This window comes from Schistocerca serialis, chromosome 1 (genome assembly GCF_023864345.2).
Source record: "Schistocerca serialis cubense isolate TAMUIC-IGC-003099 chromosome 1, iqSchSeri2.2, whole genome shotgun sequence".
Taxonomy (NCBI): Eukaryota; Metazoa; Arthropoda; class Insecta; order Orthoptera; family Acrididae; genus Schistocerca; species Schistocerca serialis.
The window spans coordinates 827,438,940-827,465,121 of NC_064638.1; the positions used below are offsets into that span (position 1 = coordinate 827,438,940).

A 26,182-nucleotide genomic window follows, 5' to 3' on the forward strand; every position below is an offset into this window, starting at 1 on the left:
TGATCATATAAGTATAATTTCATGAATTACACGAGAATGTAGAAAAATGTTGGTACGAGTGGAAGCTGCAAGAAACACAGTTAACTAATTATTCTGTACCATGTAATAATCAATTCATTTGAAAATTCAGAAGAGAAGAAACTAAAAATTATGCCCGGTAAGACTGAAACTAAAATGCAGATGCGGGCTCTGTGCAGATCTGCGCTTTTTCATCTTCAGATCTATACAAATAATGTATACTAACCAGCGTATTCATTGCTTTCGTAATGTTTCCCTCTTGTTTAGTCTTCTAATGATGAACTGCATCCACACCCATGAGTCTGATTGTTTCTTTGTATCTTTCCATGTACTATCTTTGTGTGTTATTGTTCGGTGTTCAAAAAGCAAAATGTTATGCCTGTTCCCACGAGGTATTAAAACGAGGTCGCAAGAAGTCTAACGAATTATAATCAAAATACAGTGAGACGCCAGTTTGTCTGTCGCCATGGTGTTAAGTCGACAGAAATAGTTGGGTGTTTTTGCCTGCATCACCGGCATCCCGTTGTCGTCTTCTCTTATTGAGACTTTTATATTACCCTTAACACAAGACGCCAAGATAAATGTGTATATTCTCCGTGACGAAACATCCCTCATTCCATTCATCCTTATCCATTCGTTCCGTGCATCGGCGGCAATGAGTGATAGGAAAGCTGTTGTGAGGTGACGAATAACAATAACAATGGTGTGAACGACGAGCGGCTGCAAACACGAAATCTTTTTGAATAATAACAATGGTAGCAATAACAAATCAATAATCAAGGACGTTTACTGCATTACAGACGATTAACAAAATAACCAAGAAAGGTTGAGTGTTTAATTGGCGCACTGCATAGGTGTTCTTACCACTTTGTTACAGAATTCTGTTCTGGTTGTTTGCAGAGAGAGAAGAAAGAACCCTGTAGCCATACATATCGCTAGTACAACGAGATATTACCTATCAACTATCCTTGCATCATCACGAGACGAACATGGTGCCACTGAGCTGAAATTTGAAATACATTTCTGTATTCTCTCTCTCTCTCTCTCTCTCTCTCTCTCTCTCTCTCTCTTTAATTTTATTTTTATTTTTTGAGGAAAGCATCGAGAAGCGCGAATAATAAGCAAGTAGGCATATAACCTGTCTACAGTTATTTTCATCGGGATACATAATGCAAAAATACAACTTTTAAGGCCGGCCCGTGTGGCCGAGCGGTTCTAGGCGCTTCAGTCTGGAACTGCGCGGCCGCTACGGTCGCAGGTTCGAATCCTGCCTCGGGCATGGATGTGTGTGATGTCCTTAGGTTAGTTAGGTTTAAGTAGTTCTAAGTTCTAGGGGACTGATGACCTCAGATGTTAAGTCCCACAGTGCTCAGAGCCCACAACTTTTAAATGTATTATTGGCGTAATTCCAGTTACTGACAGTCTATTCGTGAGCCTGCTCGCATTCAGTGGGGTGAAACCTATCACAGAAGCAAGCAAAACACAAATACTTCTTGCACCATGCGCAACACACAAACGAAATCTCGATGCACTGACGTGTTGTCCGATATATTGCACGGAAAACATATCTGATTCATGTTGATAAATGCAGCTCTATCAGATACCAATTTGGATGCGTACCAAGTGTATAAAAGTATATCTTGGAATACGCAGAAAGGCACATAGAGGTATTCGACTGAAACATAGCCATGACCAAGACAGCATCGTCGACTACCGCCTTGACAACTCGAACGGTGACAGTGCTCGGCCGGTTACTTACGTTTACTAGTATCAAAGCTACAGTATGAAAACACAAAAATGTTAATAACCCGAAGATGATTAATTTTGGAACCCATAGAAAGTAAAGCAGTCATCAGTTGGAAGAGTGATTTGAACACAACAGTGCTTTAATAGGCACGGTCTTGTTGGAGGTGGTATGCCGTTGCTTTCCTCCGACCTTTGAGTTTACTTTCCTAGCCAGTTAGTAGGGGAACCTACAGTTTACCGAGGCTTTCGGACCACAGTGCAACTCGGAAGCTTTCACATCAACAAACTCTGCCCGAGGGGAAATAAGTGTAAAGTGGCACATAAAAGACGTGGGACTGACGAGGAATCGAACCTGAGACCTTCGTATCCGTAATCCTGCTCTTTATCACCTTGCCACCATGCAACAAACAGTGTGGTTTCTGCTTGGCATTAAACTTAGGATCTCTCGTTTGTGCCTGCGTTGGACCTTGTGTGTCCCGTAGAAGACCTTACCTTTGGGATTACCCTAGTATACGTGTGTGTAAAAGCCTTCCAATGCCCACTCAAGGAAGACATGGATACACAGTCTAGCTTCAAAATTACAAATGCGCCTCAGTTTGTGGATGAACGCATACTTAGGTTGATAACCATTATGAATATTTAGCAGTACTGTACCCTTTGGTGTTAAACTCGTTTTCAACCAATGATTCCCGCAGCTACAGGAACACTACTTGTGATACCTCTTAGACAACGTACTTACGTAGTGCTACCAGACGAAAAGAGCAACCTGGCACAAACTGTGGGAAGTTTGTTTTACAACCTTCGTACCTGGATAAAGAGCTTTTCCTATTTGAGATATCTGTGAACGTTGCTGCATAAGACGGTTTAAGAAGAAACTAAATTCCTTCAGCTACGCCAGTGTTTAGAAATCGTCTTAACGGCACTAAATCGTGGTTTGGGAATCGTTTACCGGCCGTACTCTTCGGCATTTCGCTGGTCGGAAGGCAAAAAGCTTACTGACAAATTTCAAAGAAAGAAAAGGGTGTCAAAATCCCTCCCACTGGAAGGTCATGTTGTTTTATTTAAATGATTACAAAATCAGGTAAAACGAACAGTGAGGTTGTCAGTATAAGCACATTACTGTTGTCCATATGATGTTGCACCGCCCAGGGCGTGTAATGATAAAGAGCCCGTTTAGGTCAGGCATATTGTATACAGAAGTGGAAGAGAGAGCACCACTAAATTCTACAATCCGTATGCATTGCATACACACAGAAATTACTGTTACAGTGTACTTATGGAGCCCAGTGAGTGAATTGCATATTTTCCGGTGAGAAAGAACACTGGCAAACAGTCTTCGCTGCATTAGGTTACTTAAAGTGGTGTCACTCTGAGCTAGAATTTATTGTCAGCGACTAAGTGTAAGGACAATGAGTCGGATGCGGGTTTTGCAACTGTGAAATACTTTCCTACATTATAGAAGCGAATATTAAATTTGAACTAATATTGCGAAAATTTTGGACTTGGATAGCTTAGAATGAAAATCTTTCTGTTTATTGCAAAGGAAAACAATTGATTTTCTAAAACGTTCTCTGTCATACACAACTTGCAACAAGTCACGTCGACCAAATCATATGGAAGAATTGACAGCGACGTATATCGGAAGGCAGTAAGATCCCTTGGCTTTTGGTTTGGCAGTATTCGACAGCCATTTCTAGGCGCAAGTAAATGAAGAAGGCAGCGCGTTTTTGTTATCAAGTAACGTCTTCATCAATTACTTTAGTTTTAATGTGATCTACGAGTAATTGCTGATGTTTGATATTAACATGAAAAGGATTCCGTAGACAGGGAAAGAACCTGTTCTTGGGCGACTACTTCTATAATGACCAAATGGCCTTAAATGATCTTCAAGCACATGTGTTCCAGCAGCGGTATGAAGAAAATGATAGTAATAATGACGGTAATAATCGAATTATCCGGTAACTTCACACTTCACAGTGGATTTTCTCGAACTAAGAAATTTGCTGAATTAGTGAAGATATCAAATTGGCTTCACATCGAGGCTATGATGCCTTGAAGAGTCTTTACATTCTGCTGACAGGAGAACAGCATAATATCCACGTCAGAAGCTTGCTTCTACTTAAACATTTAATAGACTCGCATTTTTTTCCAGCGTGACTAAATTTGTAGGCTAAGCACATCATCCGTTACAGCACACTCCTGGGGCTGGAAAATGTGGCCACAATGGTCTGGTGGAACGAACTATCGCAACTGCAATGCGTGGGTTCAGGCATTTACTTTTAAGAGGCACAAACAGATTTACGTTACCTCTGGTAACCTCAAGAGAAAGATGTTATAATCCAGAATCCGCATTAAACATCACGTTCCTTCATTCCCAACTGGGCAGAGCCGGTTTACGTTGGGAAATGGCATTGGTGGAGGTCGTGGTAAACAGAAATACTGTCTCCAGTAAACTTACTTACATTAGAAAATTTTATTTCATTTGATGAACCGATAGCCATTTAAAGGAGCAGGGCTCTTATTTTACTTGTACTTGATTGAACTAGAGACGTTGAAAAATTTGGTGCTGGACTGTGATTCGAATTCGTATCTCCTCTTTCGAGGATCTGAATCTCTCGGAACAGTATAGTTCAATCATTTCGTTCCTTTTCCCAAGACTGCAATCTTCTCTAGGTCTCCTCCAAAGGTAAGTATGTGGGTCCGAATCCTGATCCAGTACAAAAATATTCATAATTTCATTTCAAGCCCTATCATGTGCACACCGGCCTGCTAGTGAAAATTAACGTGCATTTTTAATGTCTGTTCATGTGTTGCCAACAATTTCTGGTCAAGCACGCACACATCTTACTGTTGGTGAGTAAGCAATTCGTGGACGATAAAGAAGAACGATAGGAGTGCGGTTCGATTGTCGCTCAGGCACAAAAATTTGTATCCTTATTTTAGATTCAAACACCTAGCAGCTGGTAAGAAAAACCGATACACAACATTTGATTTTACTTAGTTAACAATCCGATTACGTGTTGGGTTCGTATCTCCGTCACAGAACTTCACATCATGCGCTTCGTCTTTAAATGCATACACACTTTGTTACTTCTGAATTGAGGTATATCAGACATCTTTCGTGGTTACTTAACAGGGTTGAAAGGGTCTATGTGGGAGTCCCGGTTTATTACAAAAACTGATGTCTTTTATTTTCAAGTTTAGATTTGGTTACTGATATTGGCGAAAATTTCGGTAATTCATGACTCTTCATGGCTAGTCAGCAATATGATTAGATTAGATTAATACTTGCTCCATAGATCATGAATACGACATTTCGTAATGACGTGAAACGTATCATTTTAATGAAAGATTTCTTTACATACCAGTATTCAATTTCTTTACAACAATTTTTTACCCTCTCTCTCATTCATTTTTATTTTTATCTCTTTCTTTCTCTCGCTCTCTCTTTCTCTCTCCCTCTCGCTCTTTCTCTCTCTCTCTCTCTCTCTCTCACACACACACACACACACACACACACACACACACATTCTGTTTTTATTTTTATTTGTTTGTTGTGCTCGACTATCGGCAAGCCACGAAACCGTCCGTGAATGACTTTCTTAGTTTTGAGTACAGTTACGAAAGAAATATAAAAACAGCTATGAGAGTTACTGATTTATGATGCTTAGTTAGCAGTCAGTTCTGAGTATTGTTAGCAATTATGCTCCAGTCCCTAAACCTAGTTTCAGAAACGCTAATCACACGCATAGCAGCCGCGTCTTTGAGACACCAGCTATGGTCACTTCCCAGCCCGCTGTAGGATCGCATAGGGTTGTCTTCTTCCTGCTGGCACTGTAACTGAGATTTGGCAACAAGGCAAGCTATGTCTGGCAACACTGTGGTCGATGAAGTTACTTCCTGGTGTGCACGGAATTAAGCTTCAGATCTCACTTGACTTTTCCTGTCATTTCCATTGAATAATCTGAGTTATTATCGCTTGAGGTGCAACAGAAGACTGTAAATTTACGGTTTTCAGCCCAGGAAAGTCGTTGCACATGGAAATCGCAACTAATCTCGTCCTTTAAATAGCGGTTTACGACTTCTAGCCACTATTGGCCATGTAAGAGGAAGCCAGAACACATACCTGTTAGTTAGCTCTGTGGTGAAGAGCTGAATTTGGGAAAAGAGTGATATGGTTGCGGTTCCAGTCTCGCTGTCTCTAACGTTTTTACCCCTTCTGTGAAAGAGCTACAAGCAGTCAGATCAAACATAGATAATCAAATTGCAAGAAAATACTTTCAGCTCATAGTGCAATGGTGAAAAACTTACAATGCTGCACAACAGGTAACGCCTCTTTCCACTGTGAAGAGCAAATTTTGGGTTTCTAGGAATATATAACTTTATTTATGAAATGCCACATTTGGATACCTGTTGAATATGACACAGTATACCAATTAAACACAGACCTAATCGAAATGTAAGTGAGTAGCATTTTACTAATTCGTGCCAATAGAGGCACGCTTGCGTACAGATACTGAGTTTTATTAAAACAGACTTTCGTCGTAAGGTTATCGTGGGTAGTTTTATTTCATTTCTTATAATACAGTGCACAATGTTCGTAAGGATTCTTTTAGTGTTGTTAAAACAATACTAAACATGAGAGAGAAATTAATCATAGACGACATATGCGAATTTCTGTGTAGGTAGCAGTTACATTATTTTATTTCGGTGATTGCAAAATAGAGTCGAATGTATGCAATAGATAGCCGAGACAGCTAGTTCATGGCGATTCGGTCAACCAAGTAAATGAATGTACTGAACATGCTGCAAACCACTACAGGAAGCCTGTGTGTCAGAATTCTCATCGAGTGTGCCGCATCGGAGTTATGATAGATAAATGAGTCAGAGAGATGCGGATTTGGTGGTCTGTTGGATTGATGATAGGTTCATATAGTCACGGTCTAGTTATTTATTTCTAGTGATGAAACAAACGCTATGTAGAATCACAGGACACTTATTCCATCTTTTATTTGAGCTTCTGTATGCCGATAAAATTGGTTCTGAACTGGGAAAGCAACTCAGACCGCACTTAACGTGGAATTTGATCCCTTCGTGACAATACAGCTCGACTACAATTTGTTGTTTGTTCAAAACTGCAGACTCCTCAACATCTCCACATATTGCGGGTGAATGAGTTCGAATCCTGGCCCGCACTAAGGTTTTCATTATGAATTATGAAGCTCTAGCATGAGAACACATATCTGCTGGTGGTTAATAATTTTGATTTTTAATGCATTTTCATTCATTGTCAACACTAACGATATCTGACGTTTCTGACTCCCAGTGAGACATATAACTATTTGCGAGATCACTGTAAGTTCAAGGATGTTATTCCGAGCTGCTGGTGGAGAAAAATTCGGTAACTGACGTCTGTGTGTAGTCAACAACGATATGTGTGGAATTCGATTCCCAGCCAGCACTGAACTCTTCCTCATATTATTTCTAGTTCAAACATGCTCACATGTAGCTGCTGGTGTAACAAACCCATATTTAACGTTCGTTTTCTCTAGAATATAACAGCAATAGATGCCGGGTTGAGGCCTGGGAAGGAAAAAGTTAATGTTTCGTCTCGTCATTTCAGTTAAAACATCTAGCTACTGCCGAGAAAATCCGATATGTCACAGTTGACTGTGCTTCGATAACAATCCGATTAGGTTCTGGGTTCGAATCCCTGTCCAACACAAAGCCTTACCTCAAGGCAATTCAAGTAAGTTACTTGTGAAGAAGCAATATTTAACATTTCTCTTAGTTCGTTAACAGGGACAATAGATGCTGGGTAGGAATTCGCGTCCGTTAAAAACGTTTACGTTATGTAATTTAAAGTTGATATTTGCTAACTGATACTGTCTAAAATCGAGGTATATCACTCTCTGTATGCCTAGTCAGGAATTACTGTTAGTTTAAGTCAATCACGAAATCTTAGTGTGCATGACCTGGGTTTGAATCCATATGCAGAACGAGACAGTTCGTCGTGTCATTTGAAGTTCATACAGATTCTCAACTAGCTGTTCGTGAATAACTTAAATTTTTAATGTCATTTTGTGTTAAATAACAAGTACGGCATGTTACTTTGAAGAGGAAATCATGAATACGACGAACTTACTACGTGCATTACCTATCTGACGTAATAATGAGAGTGGAAACATTTCAGGTATGTCATTTATTGCAATAAATGTGAGCTTACATTAAGGACAGTCTTATCTGTGATAAGGTGTTCCCTGATATTTCTAGTATCGTGGTATTACTTTACATCTTGAATTATTGCGATACTAGTGGTGACTTGTTGGAACCATTTTCAATAGTCAAACGACTGTACCAAGGAGAGATTAGATGACCTGCTAGACAGCTGCGTTATGTGGGTTGCTTGCGAATCAGGCGAAATGCAATTCAGGTCGTTCGGATACTTTTGAGTATGACTGTACATGCACCAAGGTTCTCGTAGCCCTGTTACACAACCTCGTTTAAAACTCACTGGGGTCCTGAGAATGGCGCCTTAAAGACTAACTTCATCTCACCGTGTCCAACCTCAAAGGTAATTAACCTTCACGACAGTTACAGAGCGTTTTTAAAGCAAACCTGATTTGCATCCTCATAGTGGCGCTTACAGTGCCACTGTTACGCAACTGGAGGGAAATTTGAATAGCCATCATCTTACGATATAGAAACACCAACTAATTTTCGCTTACGTAGAACAACTCTTTCTCTGTGTCGCACTTTTTTTCCTCCAGTGTATGTTACAACAGAAATAAAATGTAAGAAATAAAAAAACGAATAAAATTAAATTTTAAAATTATATAAAAGGATATGCTTCAAAGTGACAACATGCGATTTTGAAATAGTCTTCCGGAATTTTAGATTAAAATAAAGGACAAGTTTAAGGTGGTAACATTTTATTGAATTTTGTACAATTCTGTAATTGACGAATATGTATAGGCCTACAGTCGACCTTTACTGAACTTATGACACAAAATATTTTGTCGCTACTGAACCTCAGTTTATTGTGAACCGTAGCGACGTTAACTGGATGACTCTGCCAGCACTGTGTCTAGTTTACACCATGCTGCGAGTATGTGCTACGGTGCTAAGCCGAAATTGTATTTATCTTGTCACCAAGGCTTCATCATATGACAGTAGGATATGCTTTAAAACAGGAATGCCTCGTCTGATTTTAAGCACACGTTTTCCACATGTACGGAAGTAATATTTTTCATTACGGCATATTTTATTGCTTTAAGATATAGACTATTCACTAATAGTATTTGGTTTTCCCATGTGTTGGAACAGATCTGAAGACGGTCATCGCTGACCGAAACCGGAAGTCTAAGGACGAAAAAATTTTGATGTCATAGACACAAATACCAGATATTTATTCTACACTTTCTGGATCACTGTTTTATTCGAAATTATGTAGCAGGATCTAAGACAGAATTCAGCTTTTGTCTTTCGACCATCAGAATACTTTTATCCACTAGCAAACAAACAAACATTTTTATAAGCTTATTGATGTTGTACTGATCGTTATCCTACTTATGCAATTATTTATTTTTTAGCTTTGATGTGAAAGTCTATTTAATAGTGGTCCAAAGTACTCCACTGGTGATTATTTTCAGCAAGTATTTTATACTAAATGGTATGGCGTATAATACTAACGTACATTGAAGGCAGTGGAAAGTGGCACACCATGAAAACATCGTTCGAATCCAACGAAACTGATACTCCAGCATTTCCATGCCTATGATATGTGTTCACTAAAATTTACATCCTTAAACGAGCTTATTTTAGTGTTTTCAGGACAAAAAAATCGATTCCTACAGGTGATGAATAACACGGCATGCCCACACGGCATGCATGAGCAGATCATAACAGTCCTTAAGATTTTGAGAAATGTCGAATATTATCACATGGGTCACTAGTGCAACATACCGGCAGATCATACAGACGGTTGGCTATAGTGCAAAGATTCAGGACAACAGTGTGGCAAGAAAATGAGTTTCAGTTCTTTTCAGAAGCACTACACCACGAGAAGATCGCTGAATTCTTCGAATCACTCTGACGAAATGACAACGACAACAGCTGAAATACGGAGAGGAGCTACGAATAAAAGAAGATTGTCGCGACGAGCAGTAGGGAAGAGATTTATAGAAGCTATGTTGAAATCTCAAGATGCCATGCATCCTTTACCACTGACACGATACCACAGACAACAGAACTTCGCAACACTCAACTGGGAGACTGTGTTACATTCTGAGGTGTTCAGCGATGACTCTTGCTTCTGTTTGTGGCTGTCAAATGGATGCCAACGTGTCCATAAACAACGTGGTGAAAGGTCACAAAAAACAGCAATTCTCGAGGTTCATACTTCCCCAACTTCTGAAATCATGTTGTGGAGAGCTGTAGGACGTGACAGCATGGGTAATACGGCAATTGTTGAAGCGAGGTTGACTGTTCATCAGTATGTGACAAGAATGGTAAACCTTGTTGTCATAACCTTTGGTACCACATTCCACGTTCTAGCAAGATAATGCACGACCCTACATCGCATTTCACAGCAAAAATGCCTTTAAGAACGTACATATACTTGATTGACTCGGCCAGTCCCTGATTTGTCACTCATAGAAAATGTCTGGGATGTGATGGGGAAGACGTGTACTTTCACCCCAGCCTCCAGCATCAATCTCCATGAAATGACGCAGCGTGTGATTTAAGAATGTCAAAAAATTCCTCAAGATGACATTTCGGGATTGTTTACTTATGTGCCACAACGAAAACAAGACTGGATTCAGGCCTGTGTGGTCACACCTCATACTGAAGTTGACGATAGAAATCAGTTCTGAATGGAACGAAAGTTTAATCATTTAACACCCGTCATGTAATAAACATGTGATGATCCATAAAGTTTAAAGAGTACTAGATGGATACTTCGTGGCTCATTGTGTAACACATTTAGTTCTGCCAGTGTACGAGTATGTTTTCAACTGTAGTCTACATAATGATACTGTCTAACATGTTCTTCACTTCTAATGATGACGTTCTGTTACTGTTAATATGTGTTGTAGCACTGGTTTTCTTCTTTTTCTATATATAACACCCGCCCTCTCGTCCTAGCCCTACCACAAATTTATTGTAGCATTATCACCCGACTCCATGCAGCATATTGCCTGTAACTGTATGCAATAGTGTACTTTCTCAGGATTTTATAAAATTTTACCTTTCGCCTTGTCACACAGCTCATTAGAATAATATAGCATTTCGGCGGTACTCTGGCAACAGCTTCTCTGCCTATTGTCCAGTTTTAAGTCGTTACTGTGTATACAGTGGAAGATGAGGTTGTCAAGCTTTGCAACCGAACCTTTAGCAAAATGTCGACCTGGTGTCTTCCTTTGCTCTTCCACACTTTGTCATATCCCAAGGGAATGCTGCTGAGTTGCAGATCCTATTTCTACATTGATGATGTGTCCGTCAGCTAGATTTTGGGACTAGTAGGGTAACTTCGTTCTGGGGCGTTTTGTTAGTACTGATTGCACACATTCAGGGGCAAGCTTACATTCAGGGGCAAACTTGACTGATTGTTCTACTAGTGCTTAATGACCCCTAAGGACTGATTTATGACCGCCTGGTGATAATCCGTCCTTCTGAGAAACCCCCCCCCCCCTCCCCCTCCTCACCACCCCTCCACCACGCTGATACAAGCACATTTTTGATATCAAATTAATTGACTAATTAATTAAATCAATCAATTATCTGACTCCTCCCCCTCTCGGAAATCCCCCAGTCCTCCCCCTCCCCTCCCTATCTGGAAATTGGTGGGAAAAGGACTTAGTCTATGCTCACAATAGGAAATGCAATTACATAGATAAGGATATACTGTTTATTTATAAAACTCAATACACAGGGGTTGGATCTCTCTTTTATTTGGTGGGAAAAGCTCATCAGTCCCTGCTATTTGGGAAGATGCAGGTGTTGTAAAATATATCGACAAAAAGTAATTAAATAGATTGTTTTTTTTTCGATCACACGAGGAATATCATCACGAAATTGATGTCAACATAACTCACCACACCTAGTTACACTGTTAAAAAATCTTTTCAGTCCATCTTTGCACCAACTGCAGGGCAGACATGCCAGCTGGGACAGTGTGCCCATGTGGTGACCGCGTCACTGGGCTCATCATATGCCTGTGTCCAAGAGGCCAACACTACACCCACTCAGGCTCTGCAACCTCTGTTGGCTGCTGCACTGCCAGCCATCTCATGGTATTAGCACACCCCGAGTGGCTACTTCCTGTTGTGTGCCACTGCTTGGGAGAATTCTGACCAACCTGTCCATAGCGGCAGACCTTAGTATCTCAAAATACAGTGCTCACTTGTTTGTGACCATCCAGCAGCCAGGTCACCCCCACAACTGTGGTCCCCTTTGTTCATGACAGTGTCCTTTGCCACTTTAAGTGGCTGCTTTAGGTCACAGCATCTGTAAAACTGCATACAAACACTTGACCCCTCCTGCCCAGCAAGCGTCTGTCATGAGCCACACTAACTATCCTTTGCCCTGAACAAAGTAGTGGATGTCCTGGAAATATTGCATCACTCTATCAAGTTGATTGACTAATTAATTAATTAATTAAACTGATACCCTTGTGTACAGGTAGTTTTCCCTTGCCTCCTATTTGTGGATACTTGTACAGTTAGGTCATTTGGTAAGAAGTCCATTACGTTGGAGGTAGCTGAAAGTTTCAAGTTTCAGCTCAGTTGCATGCTATATCCTTAAACAATTTGCAGGAGGGGCTGGACAGATGGGTGCTCACAATACAATCAGAAACAATGAATTGATCAATTGGAAATTTTACGTTGCGATTGGTTTCTTAATGCACTGCAGAATTCCTAAGCTTGTTCTGTCCACCACATTCAGAAAGAGGAGAAATGGCTTTCCAAAGGTAGGAGACGAGGTACTGGCAGAAGTACAGCTGTGAGTAGCGGGCGTGGGTCGTGCTTCGGTAGCTCAGTTGGTAGAGCACTTGCCCGCGAATAGCAAAGGTCCCGAGTTCGAGTCTCGGTCGGGCACACAGTTTTAATCTGCCAGGAAGTTTCTTATCAGCGCACACTCCGCTGCAGAGTGAAAATCTCATTCTGGAATCAAGGAATTGTTTTAGAACAAAAGATAAGGCCAAGATTGGTACAGTGACTCCTTCAATTACGGCAGTTCTTTCTGACTTCACACAGTCTAAAAAACCGGAAGAAATCTTTAATAATACAATTCAAGAAGTAGCCACATCCGTCTCGTCGGCAGTGAGTTATTATTGTTATTACAGATGTATAGAAACTTGAACATAAATGTAGGTAAAATGCAAGTTTAGATAAACTATTTAGTCAGGTGTATTTAGTTATTTGCTTAGCCCGTAGTATATAGCCCGACGCATCGGACTTTTATATGCATGTTAAATGATAGAAAGTAGCTCAATGTCAGTAGCCCAGACCTTTCATCAAAGTTTCCCGTGTCTGTAATTTCAAAACTATTCCAGTTTGTGGACGGTTGGCAGAATTGGGAAGATGGAAACAGTAAACGGCCGACAAATGTAAACAAATTTGCAGACGCCACAGGGGGAGTGTGTACACAGACAATATTGCTGTCAGAAATATATTTGCATCGATTATTTTTTAACGAAATGGTTCAAATAGATTGGAAAAGAATATCGGCTGTTGAACCGGTGGAATTAACAGAGGATGAAAAAGAGGACTGGTTTGATGCTATTACGGAATGTGAAATATCTTCAAATATCTCACATGAAAACTGTATAAGTTTACTGCGTGTAGCGCAAGAAATTTTGAAATTCAAAGGAGACCAGGTATGCGTCAATAATATGACATTTACGTATGCTTTGAGTATTATAACAGTCACTGTAGTCCACTAACAATCGACATATCTTCGAACATTGGAAGTAGATAAGGAATATCATTCTCATTGTTTATCGGTATCTCCACCTAATTAAAGGAATGCATTTATTTTCAGGTGGAAATATTGGTTGCAGAATTGGATACCCTATCATCGAAACTTAAAGAAAAAGAAATTAACCAACAAAAAGTAAATGAAGATGTAAAGGGACGAAAACAGTTGAATAGGAGTAAACTGCGTAAGATCTCATTATTCTTCTCGGCACTAATTTAACTACCATGACTTTTGTGTCCAGCCATTTATAAACGTACAAGATGCGCAGCAAATTTAATACTGCAGCAGTAAACAGGGGACAACTAATTAATTTCTTTTTTTCTTCTTTCTGTGCTGCCCATTTTTGTCCCCGGTCCTTCAACGCCAATTCAGTGATCAGTGTTGTACTTTAAGATGTACAACATATTGTAATGCGTTGTTATTTGCGTTACCTGTAGTTCATGGTAACTCACAGCCTATTCCACACATGTCACTAATGTTGCCACAGAGCTCTACGACTATATTGATGGTCACTGTTGGCAGTCCTTAAAAGCCTTGTGCATGGTTAATGTATGCGCTAGAGAATTGCATTTTTCAGACTGTGACTCCAGGCAATATGGGTATTATAATTCTGAATAGAAGACAAACACAGCTTCATGTATAAATACACGTAAAAATCTCATCTTCAGTTTACATCATGCGTGGCATCGAACGACAGATCATTGTAGGCGTACAGCGTTCTCCTAAAGGGCAGTGAAATATTGAGAGTGCACTGTTGTGGAAACTTGAAACAGTGAATTGGAATGCCATTAAATAGGAAGCTTGAGTTTCATAAACAGTGTTGTGCTCTTGGAGAACTGGGTAAGCCTTATAGATCAGCATCAAGCTGTGAAACGTGCTCACATATATTGCTTATACAGCTCAGTCAGAGAAAGCCAGATATTTGTAGCAGCAGCAATATCAATAATAATAATAATAATAATAATCATAATCATACTGAATACAACATCAGGCTTGGAATCGGGAATTCACTACCTCCCACAGGGGCAATATCATTATGATTAGCTGGACAGATTTTGGAAACTGGAACAGATATAACAAGACCAGGTAGTTATGAGATGACTGACTGTTTCTGTCAAGACCTTCTCATACAATTGAGTATTAAAGAACTGATTGTATAAGCCAAAGATATATCATGAAACTGTTTTTCATACCATATGTGTGTTGATGACAAATGTAAGAATTTATATGCTATCCTTATTATTTTAATATTCTTAATAACACAAATTTGATGCTTGGGGAGTTGCATTATGCTTATTAAATTAATATGTGTGATAAAATCTTGAATTACTGGAATGTGGCAGTAGACATGTTTCATGTGTGTATAAGAAACATGTAGGGCTCATAGCTATATTTGTAGACCCAGAGAAGCAAACAGTTGCAACAAAGTGTATCTTCACATATAAGATTTAGAAAAAACAAGAAAAGAACAGATTAGAAGAGAATTGTGAAGAAATGGGGGAAATTTGAAAGAGTAAGACATCTAGTGTATAAGTAGTAAGAGGAACTGAGAACATCAAAGATCTTGTTTTGGAGGTTCTCAGTTATTGAAACTTGTGCATGATAATAGTATCAGATTAAAGTGATGGCAGAGTTATTGAGGATGCTACTTTGTATTTCGTATCTTGTTAAAACAGAATGTTTCAAGTTCTGTGAAGAGAAGGTCAATGTAAGGCAGCTTAACTAAGGTGGAGCAGAATACAAAAGGAATGAAAAATTTTGTTTTTAATTTTGGTGGTGCTGTGTTCAGCACTTGATGTCTTCATCTCTGAAATGCAGTGTGTCTTCTCCCAACATGTTCTTACAAACCTCTAGTGCGAATGAGATCTTAAACTGAAATTCAAAACATCAGCTTTCCTATTGCTGTCTTTTATTGTCACATCTGATTTGTCAATGATTGGCTGGACAGAAATCTTTGACCTGCTTACCAATTTTATGTAAGACCAAAATTTTCTCTGGTTCATGACAGTACCTTTTACTAAGGTACATTGGTGGAAGTTGTATATTTTTACAGCTGCATGAATTTCTTCTAACATTTTGGCTGTTGTCATTTCACATTCTTTTTTGAATCAAAAGTGCAACACACTCTGCTTCCTCAGTGTTATCCAAAGTTTGTTATTAAATTATGATGAGTCTTTTTCATTCTTAATCCACTTACTCGACCCATACCTCTCCAGAGCATGATCAACAATCAGTTTATACTTTGCCTATAATTCCTCTGCATCCATCATATTGGAACTAAATGATGTCCATTCATTGTGTAAGTGGGATGCGATCAACTGTTGTTCCACCTTTTCTAGTAAAAACAGTCTCGTAATCTTTTTGACAGATTTATTAACTTTGGTAATCATTGTCACCTTGATGACATCATGATCACTAATCCGCGTCTCTATACTGACATTGTCTACAGTTCAGGCCTGTTTGTAATTATAAGGACTAAAATATTTCCATGGTTTGAGACGTTGTAGACTTTATTTTACTTTCCTTTTATGTGTGTGTTCTGCTTGCTTATTTCTTCAGTTATTCAATTGAAAACAAAATTTCTCTATTTTTACTTCCATTTTCATTTGTAAGGTTCTCATACAGCATTCCAGCTCAGATATTTTCACTTAATTCCTTGAATTTTAAAATTTACATTTATATAATTTTAAAGTGTATCTGTCTGTAGCTGACTGATGTTTGCCACTGACAGGTTCATTGAATAAAGTCTTAAATTTTCTTTCACTTTTCTTTTTCTTTCTCTCACCATTCTCATGTTATTTCACTGCACGAGTATCATATTTTCTCACTTTCTGTTGTGTCTGCCCCCTGGTAGCTGAGTGGTCAACGCGACAGCATGTCATACCTAATGGCCCGAGTTCGATTCCTGGCTGGGTCGGAGATCTTCTCTGCTCATGGACTGGGTGTTGTGTCGCCTTATCATAATCTTTTCATCCCCATCAACACGCAAGTCGCCGAAGTGGCATCAACATGAAAGACTTGCTCCAGGAGAATGGTCTACTCACCGGGAGACCCTAGCCACAAGGCATTTCACTTTCTGTTGTTGCATCTCTTTTGTTGTATCTCTTCTTAATTTTAGATTACACAGCTTGTTTTTCATATTCCTGTAGCATCTCTTTAATTTTTCTTTCATTTGAACAGAGATTAAATCACAATAAGCAGCTTATGCATTACATTCAGTATAATTGTACAGTTCCATTATTTGTCATCAGAACTGAGGTATTATAATTCTGTCTTATATCAGTTTGTCATCAGCAGATACATTTTTACCAGTGTTGTCAACAAATGTGTTAAACATTGTTGGTTGCAAGGTCCTATATCTGTACAAGATGTCACAGGACCAAAACTAAATAAATAAATAATTTTTTTTGTAGTATTATCTGTTGAATAGCTACTTGTCTTTCAACAAGTTTCTGTATTTGTTATAACTAATTTATCTGTCACCAGTAACTGAAATTTTTCATATGCTTCAATTCTTTAATTTTATTTCCCTCATGGCTAAAGTGGCTACATTGCATTTTACATTCACTGAGGACATAATAAAATTTTAAAACAGTATAATATTGCTAGTTTGGATCATCTGCAGTGTACAAAAAGCATTTGAATGTGCCAGTCATAAAATTCTATTATGTAAGTTACATTTTTATGGAATACTTGGTTCAGCTAATGCCTGGTTTAGTTTCTGTTTAAGAAAAAGGATACAGAAAACAGCACCAATCTGTTCAAGTAATTCACGTAGGGAAGCTGCAACATTTGCATGGGGATAAATTACGGAGGGTGACACCGGCAATTGATCATGAGCCTATAACAGTTCTTGCCCAGTGTTAATGACTGAAAATTTTATTTGAATCCTGAAGCAAAGTTAGTCCATCTTGTAAGTGAAAAAGCTGTTATTATCTAGCCAAGCAAGTAAGCATCAATAGGGAGCTGGTAAATGGTGACTTTGTGAAAGTTACTAAGCAGTTTTGCATAAGTGTACTGTACTTGCTGAAATATTTAGTCTCAGATTCTTTTATTATAAGGGTAATCGCCCACTGTGGGGATATAAAGGTATATTTTATGTATTTTTGTTCACTGATATCCTAGAGTATAATATTTTACGCCAAGTCTTCAGGTGAAGAAAAAGTATTCACTATACAAGGAAAAGGAATAAGAATTATGGGTGGGGTTCACATACATACATATAATCATTCATTAATTTGTCCTTTAATAATTTCACACACATGTCAAATATTTCACCAAAATATGTTCATGATTATTTGCACATGTACCCAAATGCATCACACATAACCATTTGACCCAGACTGGCTGGTGTGGAGAGGAAAGGAGAGTAGCAACTAGGAGGATGTAAAATGTGCAGTGTGAGAAAAGGATAGTGGAATAATAGCAGACACTGAGCTACCAAATTGTGGATATGTTGAATGCTGTGCTTCACCTGCTGTTTCAAATAATCCCAGATAATTTCAATGGGATTAATGTCAGATGACATATCAAGCTGGTCAAGGTGTGATAGGATGCCTGAGTATTTCTCTTACGAGGAACATGTGTGTACACCCAGTGAACATGGCTGTTGTCATCATAGAAGATGTCAGTGTTCACAGCTTACCCATTATGGAAGTGTAGAAGAAAGAGCAACACTCAGATTGGAAACAGACATTCACGTCCACAGTAATCTAATTGAGTGGGCCAAGTGTGGTGTGAAAAACACCGCCAAAACATCACAGAATCACCTCTACATACAGTTTTGTTTCAGTTCTACACATCTGTGGCACTCTAAACCAGTATGCTCTTTTACCGGAGTGATTCAGGTTTTGTCTGGTGAGCTTATGCTTACATACACATTTATCATCCACGTTTGGCCTACCCTCATGTTTGTTTATGTTTTTGTTTATTGTTTTGACAGTTGTCAGTCTTATCTGATCATTCTTTACAATAATGTAGTATAATGTTTTATGAAAGACAACGATGTCTCTTATATTTTACATTACACTGCTTCATATATATTTGCCGGTGGTATGTCTGGTATTGTTATTGAATTTCATTACCTCTATCTCTGTTTAATAAAATCATTAGCAAATCTTAAAACAATTTTTTGCAAGGCCCAGAAGCTGATTCCTTAAAGGAAGAACTTATAAAAACTGAATTGGAAGTCGAGAAATTGAAGACTGAGCTTAGAGATCGAGATAAGGAATTGCTGGAAGCAAGGAAAGAACTAGAGGAGGTAATATAAAGGAAAAAAAAGACATATAGTTATTTTTTTCTTTAGTGGAAGCTACTTTTATGAATAATTCTTTTCCTTCCTTGTTAAGTGCTTTTGAAAATTAACAGTTGTGTTTTCATGAATCTTTCAGTACTTAATTTTCAGTGTGGAAATAAAGACATGATTGCACTAGAAAATTTTGTGTGTGCACTGTTTCAGTTGAAGAAAGATGTCCACATATTGGAAGAAGAAAGGGCTGAATTACAGAGAGAACTCCTGTTTTCACAGAATGAGCCAAGTGATGATGAGTTACAAAAGGAATCACTTGAAATTTATATGGAGAAACAAAAAGAAATGACTGAACTTATTAAACAGAAGAATAAACACATCTCTGAATTGCTGGAGGATTTCGAAGTAATGTACTATATTTTTACACATTGTTATTGTGATAAAAAGTTATATGTAATAAAGATACAAATTAATTTGGCTGTTTCATATTTTTTAAGGAATTGGATCAAGAAAACAAGCTCCTTAAGGAAAACCTCTGCAGTGCTCGAGATAAGTTGACTGAAGCAACAGAGCATTTGACAACTTTGACTAATGAGATATCTGGCTATAGAGAAACATGCAGTGAACAGGCAGGTATGTTGGCCTGTAGATTGTCAAGCTGTGTGCAATTATTTACTGAAATACATCAAATGACAAAATCTAGGATACATTGAAGATAACACCTAAACTGAAGATGTAGTAGCTTGTCTACAATTTTCTCATGTGGGTATAGCCTGAGGGAAAAGAAATTTCAGACTAATATGTTTTTTTGATGTATGTCATTTATTAATTGTAACAGAGGAAAAGTCACGTGAGAAAACTAATACACTGTGAGACACAGTTGCTTTGCCAATACTTTCCTTCAGGGGTGAAATGTATAATGTCACTGATAGACACACATAAAAATAAAAGGGACACACTACCTAGCTTTTGGAACTGGTAGTCCCCTATTCATGGAGGAGAGAGGGACGTTGTGGGGAAGGTTAAAAAAAAAAAAAAAATGAAATGCAGGCCTCTCAGACCACAAGGTGAGAGAGATCATTCTGTAGTGACAACAAGGGAAGACAGATATCACATAAGTACTGGCCAGCAATTCTGCCTCATAATTTATGTATGTGTAATTTATTACAATTTTGTGTTATTTTATATATAAAATAGTTGTCTAACTGTGTGGCAGTTAGACTATTGTTCTGTGTTAGGTAGGTCCATCATATGATCATACATTGTTTACTTGGAACAGATGTGTAATGAAGTACCTTGAAGCAATAACAATTATTCCCTTGCAAGCAATGACTCACTGTTCCTGCCCCTGTTGTGAGATATCCTTACTAGAAACAGTTGTTTGACAACTGAATAAGCACCGTCTGTGAGGAGGTTGTGTGTGTGTGTGTGTGTGTGTGTGTGTGTGTGTGTGTGTGTGTGTGTTTCAACAATGATTTTTTTTTAAGGGGGGCAACAACCAGGATATCCCTCATCTAAAACAAATTAATGAAGAGCCTAATTCAATAATTATCAGAACACTCAGTCAAGAGGAGAAGCTGTTTAGGATTTCCACAATTTAATACAAATAAATTTTGATTATAGATGTTACATACTGCAACAAAACTTGCTGTATGTGTTTCAAGTGATCAAGAAGTGAATTAAATTGGTCAAAAAATGAAATTAAAATTGGAAATCAATTTGGATTTAGTGTGAAGTTATCATGGGTTACAAATTAACATGTGGTGTGTGTGATTTACATTCTGCCAATCCTTAGCCCTCACCAACATAGTCCTGCAAAACCATATCAACCAAGCCCAATCCTCCTTGCAGTATCTTCTCTCCATCCACAAAATTCTCCTGCTGTGTAATCCCAAATTCCTGGAACCCATAACACACATTGAAACTCTTGCCCTGCAGGAACTTGAGCAACATGCACAACACCACCTCAAAAAGCTCCCCATCCTGCTCACTTCCTACTCCTGCCTCGGAGTACCACTGTCCACCACTTATACAACAACCTCCCGCACATCCCCCATAGCTGACAAACCCTGCCTCGCAGACCTACTACACTTACCCCACCCTCCAAAACTCTCTACCACTACCTCAGTACCCAGAACTTAAACAGACCTGCAACACAGTTATGAAACTTTCCCCCAGTTATGAGCCTAGTCCCACAGAAATATCAGCCCTTTCCAAAGGCCTCACCTTTTGCCCCACTCCCAAATTCAACCATGCAGGACTAGTTAAAGACCTTCTCTCCTTCTCCCGGTCCCTACAGTGGAAACACTTTTTCGCCACCAACCTGACCAATCAGACACAACCAAAGACCAATATTGAACCTTGCCTAACTCAGTTCACTCCTCCATTCAACCATGATCCAGCCCCACTGCCTCCAAACCACCCCCTGTTAACTTTCCAGAATTTCTTAACCTCGAACCTTGTCTCGCCGTCATTCCCCAAATCCCTCAACACGCAAACTAACCTTACAGCTACAGAAAGAACCGCAGTCTCACCACCTAAAAACTGATCCCAACCTTATAATCCTACCTGCAGACAAAGGCTCCACCACCGTTGTTTTGAGCCGCAAGGATTACGTGGCAGAAGGACTCCGTCAGCTGTCAGGTACTTCCACCTACAAACCATGCCATAGTGATCCCATTCCAGTAATCCAGCAGGATCTCCAGTCACTACTCAAATCCTAAGGCCCATCCCAGAACATCTTCCCAGAGTCCATCTCTCTACTTACCCCCACCACTCCCCGCACTCCCACCTTCTACATGCTTCCTAAAGTTCATAAACCCAACCACCCAGGACGACCCGTTGTGGCCGGTTACTGTGCCTCCACTGAGAGAATCTCTGCTCTCGTAGACCAACACCTTCAACCTATTACCCGGAACCTGTTCTCCTACATAAAATGGATTCCAAACCAACAACCTCCTTCTTAGTCTTCATGACCAACTATATCCTCACCCACAATTACGTCTCCTTTGAAGGCATTACCTACAAACAAATCCGTGGTACGGCTATGGCCACCTGCATGGCACCATCCTATGCTAACCTATTCATGGGTCATGTAGAGGAATCCTTCCTAAAAGCCCAGAATCCTAAACCCCTCACCTGGTTTAGATTCATTGATGACATCTTTGCTATCTGGATTGAAGGTGAGGACACCTTATTCACATTCCTCCAGAACCTCAACAACTTCTCCCCCATTTGCTTCACCTGGTCCTACTCAACCCAGAAGCCACCTTCTTAGCTGTTGACCTTCACCTCAGAGATGGCTACATCAGTACCTCCATCCATATCAAACCTACTAACCACCAGGAATACCTCCACTTCGACAGCTGCCACCCATTCCATACCAAGAAGTCCCTTCTGCACAGCCTAGCCACCTGTGGCCATTGCATCTACAGTGATGAGCAGTCCCTCTCTAAATATACCGAGGGTCTCACTGAAGCCTTTGCTGACTAATTATCCTCCCAACCTTGTACAAAAACAAATCTCCTGTGCCTTATCTTTCCAGTCTCCCACCACCTCCCGAAGTCTCACAGTTTGGCCACAGAGGAGCATTCCCCTCGTAACTCAGTACCATCCGGGACTGGAGCAACTGAATTACATTCTCCGCCAGGGTTTCGATTACCTCTCGTCGTGCCCTGAAATGAGAAACGTCCTGCCTACTATCCTACCCACTCTTCCTACCGTGGTATTCTGCTGTCCACCGAACCTACACAATATACTCGTCCATCCTTACACAACCTCTGCTCCCAAGCCCTTACCTCATGGCTCATACCCCTGTAATAGATCTAGATGCAAGACCTGTGCCATACATCATCCTACCACCACCTACTCCAGTCCGGTCTCTAACATCTCCTATCCCATCAAAGGCAGGGCTACCTGTGGAACCAGTCATGTGATTTACAAGCTAAGCTGCAACCACTGTGCTGCATCTATGGAGGCATGACAACCAACAAGCTGTCTGTCCACATGAACGGTCACCGACAAACTGTGGCCAAAAAACAAGTGGACCTCCATGTTGCTGAACACGCTGCCAAACATGATATCCTCTATCTCAATGACTGCTTCACAGCCTGTGCCATATGGATCCTTCCCACCAACACCAGCTTTTCTGAATTGCGCAGGTGGGTACTTTCCCTGCAATACATCCTATGTTCCCGTAACCCTCCTGGCCTCAGCCTTCGTTAGTTACTGTCCTCACCCATCCAGCCCCCTTCCTGTTCCCATTCCAGCACTACACAGCCCCCCCCTGCGGGTTCGGGGGTAAGAATAGGCCCGCGGTATTCCTGCCTGTCGTAAGAGGCGACTAAAAGGAGTCTCAAACGTTTCGGCCTTCTGCGATGGACCCCTCTTGGGTTTGACCTCCTTTTTTTTCCAAATTTCCGTTGTTAGTGCGTGCCATTTGGGGAAGGACACCTTACGTGGTGTTTTTCTGTTGGTCCATCATGCTCCACCATCTTGCATGTTACCTATTGTCGTGTGGGGGGGGACTATGCCCAACATCTTCTGGGTTGTCTCCTTCTCGCCTTGTGTGCACTCTTCTTCTTAGCGCCCACGACAACTGTGGACCCTTTCAACACCTAAAATCCAGCACCGTAGCCAGTCCGTTGTGGTGGAGTCGTCATGTACCCTCTTGGTGGTAGCCCCCTGACCACGCAGGGATCGCACTACAGATGCCAGAGGTGTTTCCTCCCCATGCATGCCAAGGAGTATGTGCCCATCTTGTCTGGGGCACGGGGACTCCGGGCAACGGGATATCGGCCAGGTACCCGTTGCTTTGGCTGGGTGGCGCCCTTGGGGAGAGCCCTCGTTCAGAGTAGGTGGCATCTGGGCGGATGTGGCGCAATGAAGCGCAATAAATCACACCAAGCTGGTGGTCGCACGGCCACCAGCGTCTCTAAGCGAGGTAGAGTAGACTTTGATGCTGCGCAATATGACCCTCAGTCGTTCCCCTCGTTGGCTGCGCCATGGGAGGGACGCCGATCTAGTGCCAAGCGGGAGCCTTACGTACCGCAATACCTTGTCTGCAGCAGGACTGATGGTGACTCCTTTCTTACGACGAAGCCTCTGTTTTTTGTGGAACACCTGGAGGATAAGTTTGGGGAAGTGGCGGGGTTGTCTAAAATGCGGAATGGGTCCATCCTCCTCAAGACGTCCTCCCCAGCCCAGTCACGAGCGTTGCTCTTGTGTGATAAGCTGGGTGACATCCCTGTTACCGTCACTCCCCACAGTAGCTTAAATATGGTCCAGGGGATTATTTACCATCGTGACCTCTTGTTACAGTCCGATGACGAGCTGAGAGCCGACTTGGAACGACGTGGTGTACGTTTTGTCCGTCGTGTACATAGAGGACCCAAGACTAACAGGGTGGCCACCGGTGCCTTTATCTTGGCCTTCGAGGGTGATGTCTTGCCCGAGAAGGTCAAGGTGATGGTTTACCATTGCGACGTGAAGCCATACGTCCCTCCCCCGATGCAGTGCTTCCAGTGCTGGAAGTTTGGGCATATGTCCTCCCGTTGCCCATCCAGCGCTACATGTCGAGATTGCGGACGCTCCTCTCATCCCGATTCTCCATGTGCGCCTCCGCCTGTATGTGTCAACTGTGGGGAGCACCACTCTCCATGCTCGCCGGATTGCCCCGTTCTTCATAAGGAGCGGAAGATCATGGAATTTAAGACCCTGGACCGGCTTACTTATCGAGAGGCAAAACTGAAATATGAAAGGTTGTATCCTGCTTCCATTCGACCATCTTATGCTGCAGCCACGTTATCGTCGCCCACGCGAGCGACGGTTGTCGCCTCATCTGTGCCGCCTTCAGTGGGCCCTCGGGGCCGTGTATCTCTGTCTGCCCTCCTCGTGTCTGGGGGCAAGCCTTCCTCTGTTGCCCCCTTAGCAGTTGGGGGCAAACCCTCTTCTGTCGTTCCCCCCACGCTTACTTCGGGAGTGACATCTGCTCCACAACCGGGAGGCTCGATTCCTCCCCCTCCTTCTTCGCCGGCGTTGCCTCCGCTGGTTCCTCTCTCGTGGAAGGGGTCCCTCGGGGCTCTCCCTTCCTCCGTTTCTTCTCCTTCCCAGCCAGATGTCAGCCAGTGGCTGAAGGTTCCGCCACCTGCTGGTCGTAGGGCTTCTGCGTCGTCGTCAGCCTCCGACGCTCCTTCAGAGAAGCTCTCCCAGCCCTCTCACCCTAAGGGCCGACGTGAGAAGAAGGAACGGCATGTGTCCAGGAAGAAGGACGTTCCGGCGGTTTCAGCACCGCCTGCTGTACATAGTCCTGGCTCCGGGGATGAGGTGGAGATCCTCGCCTCTGCCGCGGATCTCGCCCTCACGGAACCCTTGGGGGCCTCTCCTATGGACTCAGCTGACTCTCCCCCGGTGGTGGCAGTTGGCTCTGAAGCGCTGTCTGCCTCTTAGTCGCATTCACGCCCTCCCAGTCCCTTCCTGCTTCCATTCTCCAATGGAACTGCGGCGGTTATTTCCGCCACCTGCCTGAGCTCTGGATGCTTCTGAGTGATTCTCCTGTTCACTGCATTGCTCTGCAGGAAACTTGGTTTCCTGTACTGCGGACCCCCGCCCTTCGCGGTTATCGGGGATACTATAAGAACCGTGCTGCCTGTCAACGAGCGTCAGGTGGGGTTTGCCTCTTTGTTCACCACTCTGTCTGTAGCTCGCCAGTACCCCTTCAGACGCCTTTAGAGGCAGTTGCTGCCAGGGTTGAGCTCTCGCCGGCTATTACTGTTTGCTCTGTTTACATTCCTCCGGATGGGGAGCTCCCCCGACATGTCTTGGCTGCGCTGCTGGCTCAACTCCCGCCACCATTGCTGCTTCTGGGCGATTTCAATACCCACAACCCTCTATGGGGTGGGACTGTCTCTGATGACCGCGGTCGGGCCTTGGAGCATTTGTTGGCTCAGCTCGACCTTAGCCTCTTGAACACCGGTGCTCCCACGCATTTCAGTGTTGCCCATGGCTCGTTCTCGGCCATCGATCTCTCTCTTTGCAGCCCTGGACTTGTCCCATCCCTCTACTGGAGGGTGCACCCTGACCTGTGCGGTAGTGACCATTTTCCCATCTATTTGTCACTACCCCAGTGTCGTTCTTCTGGGCGCCTGCCCCGCTGGGCTCTCCACAGGGCAGACTGGCCGGCTTTTACTT

General features: G+C 41.6%; 1 protein-coding gene across 1 annotated transcript in view; it reads left to right on the forward strand.

The window, feature by feature from the left end:
- Nucleotides 1–13,396: 13,396 nt before the first annotated feature.
- The window catches only part of LOC126484618 (centrosomal protein of 290 kDa-like), a 209,353-nt gene continuing 196,567 nt past the window's right edge, over nt 13,397–26,182 (forward strand). Inside the window, exons 1-5 of the mRNA XM_050108205.1 lie at nt 13,397–13,645; nt 13,810–13,930; nt 18,885–19,006; nt 19,205–19,399; nt 19,492–19,627. Coding sequence (XP_049964162.1) covers nt 13,466–13,645; nt 13,810–13,930; nt 18,885–19,006; nt 19,205–19,399; nt 19,492–19,627 — 754 coding nt within the window. The 5' untranslated portion in view covers nt 13,397–13,465. The remainder of the gene's footprint in view (nt 13,646–13,809; nt 13,931–18,884; nt 19,007–19,204; nt 19,400–19,491; nt 19,628–26,182) is intronic.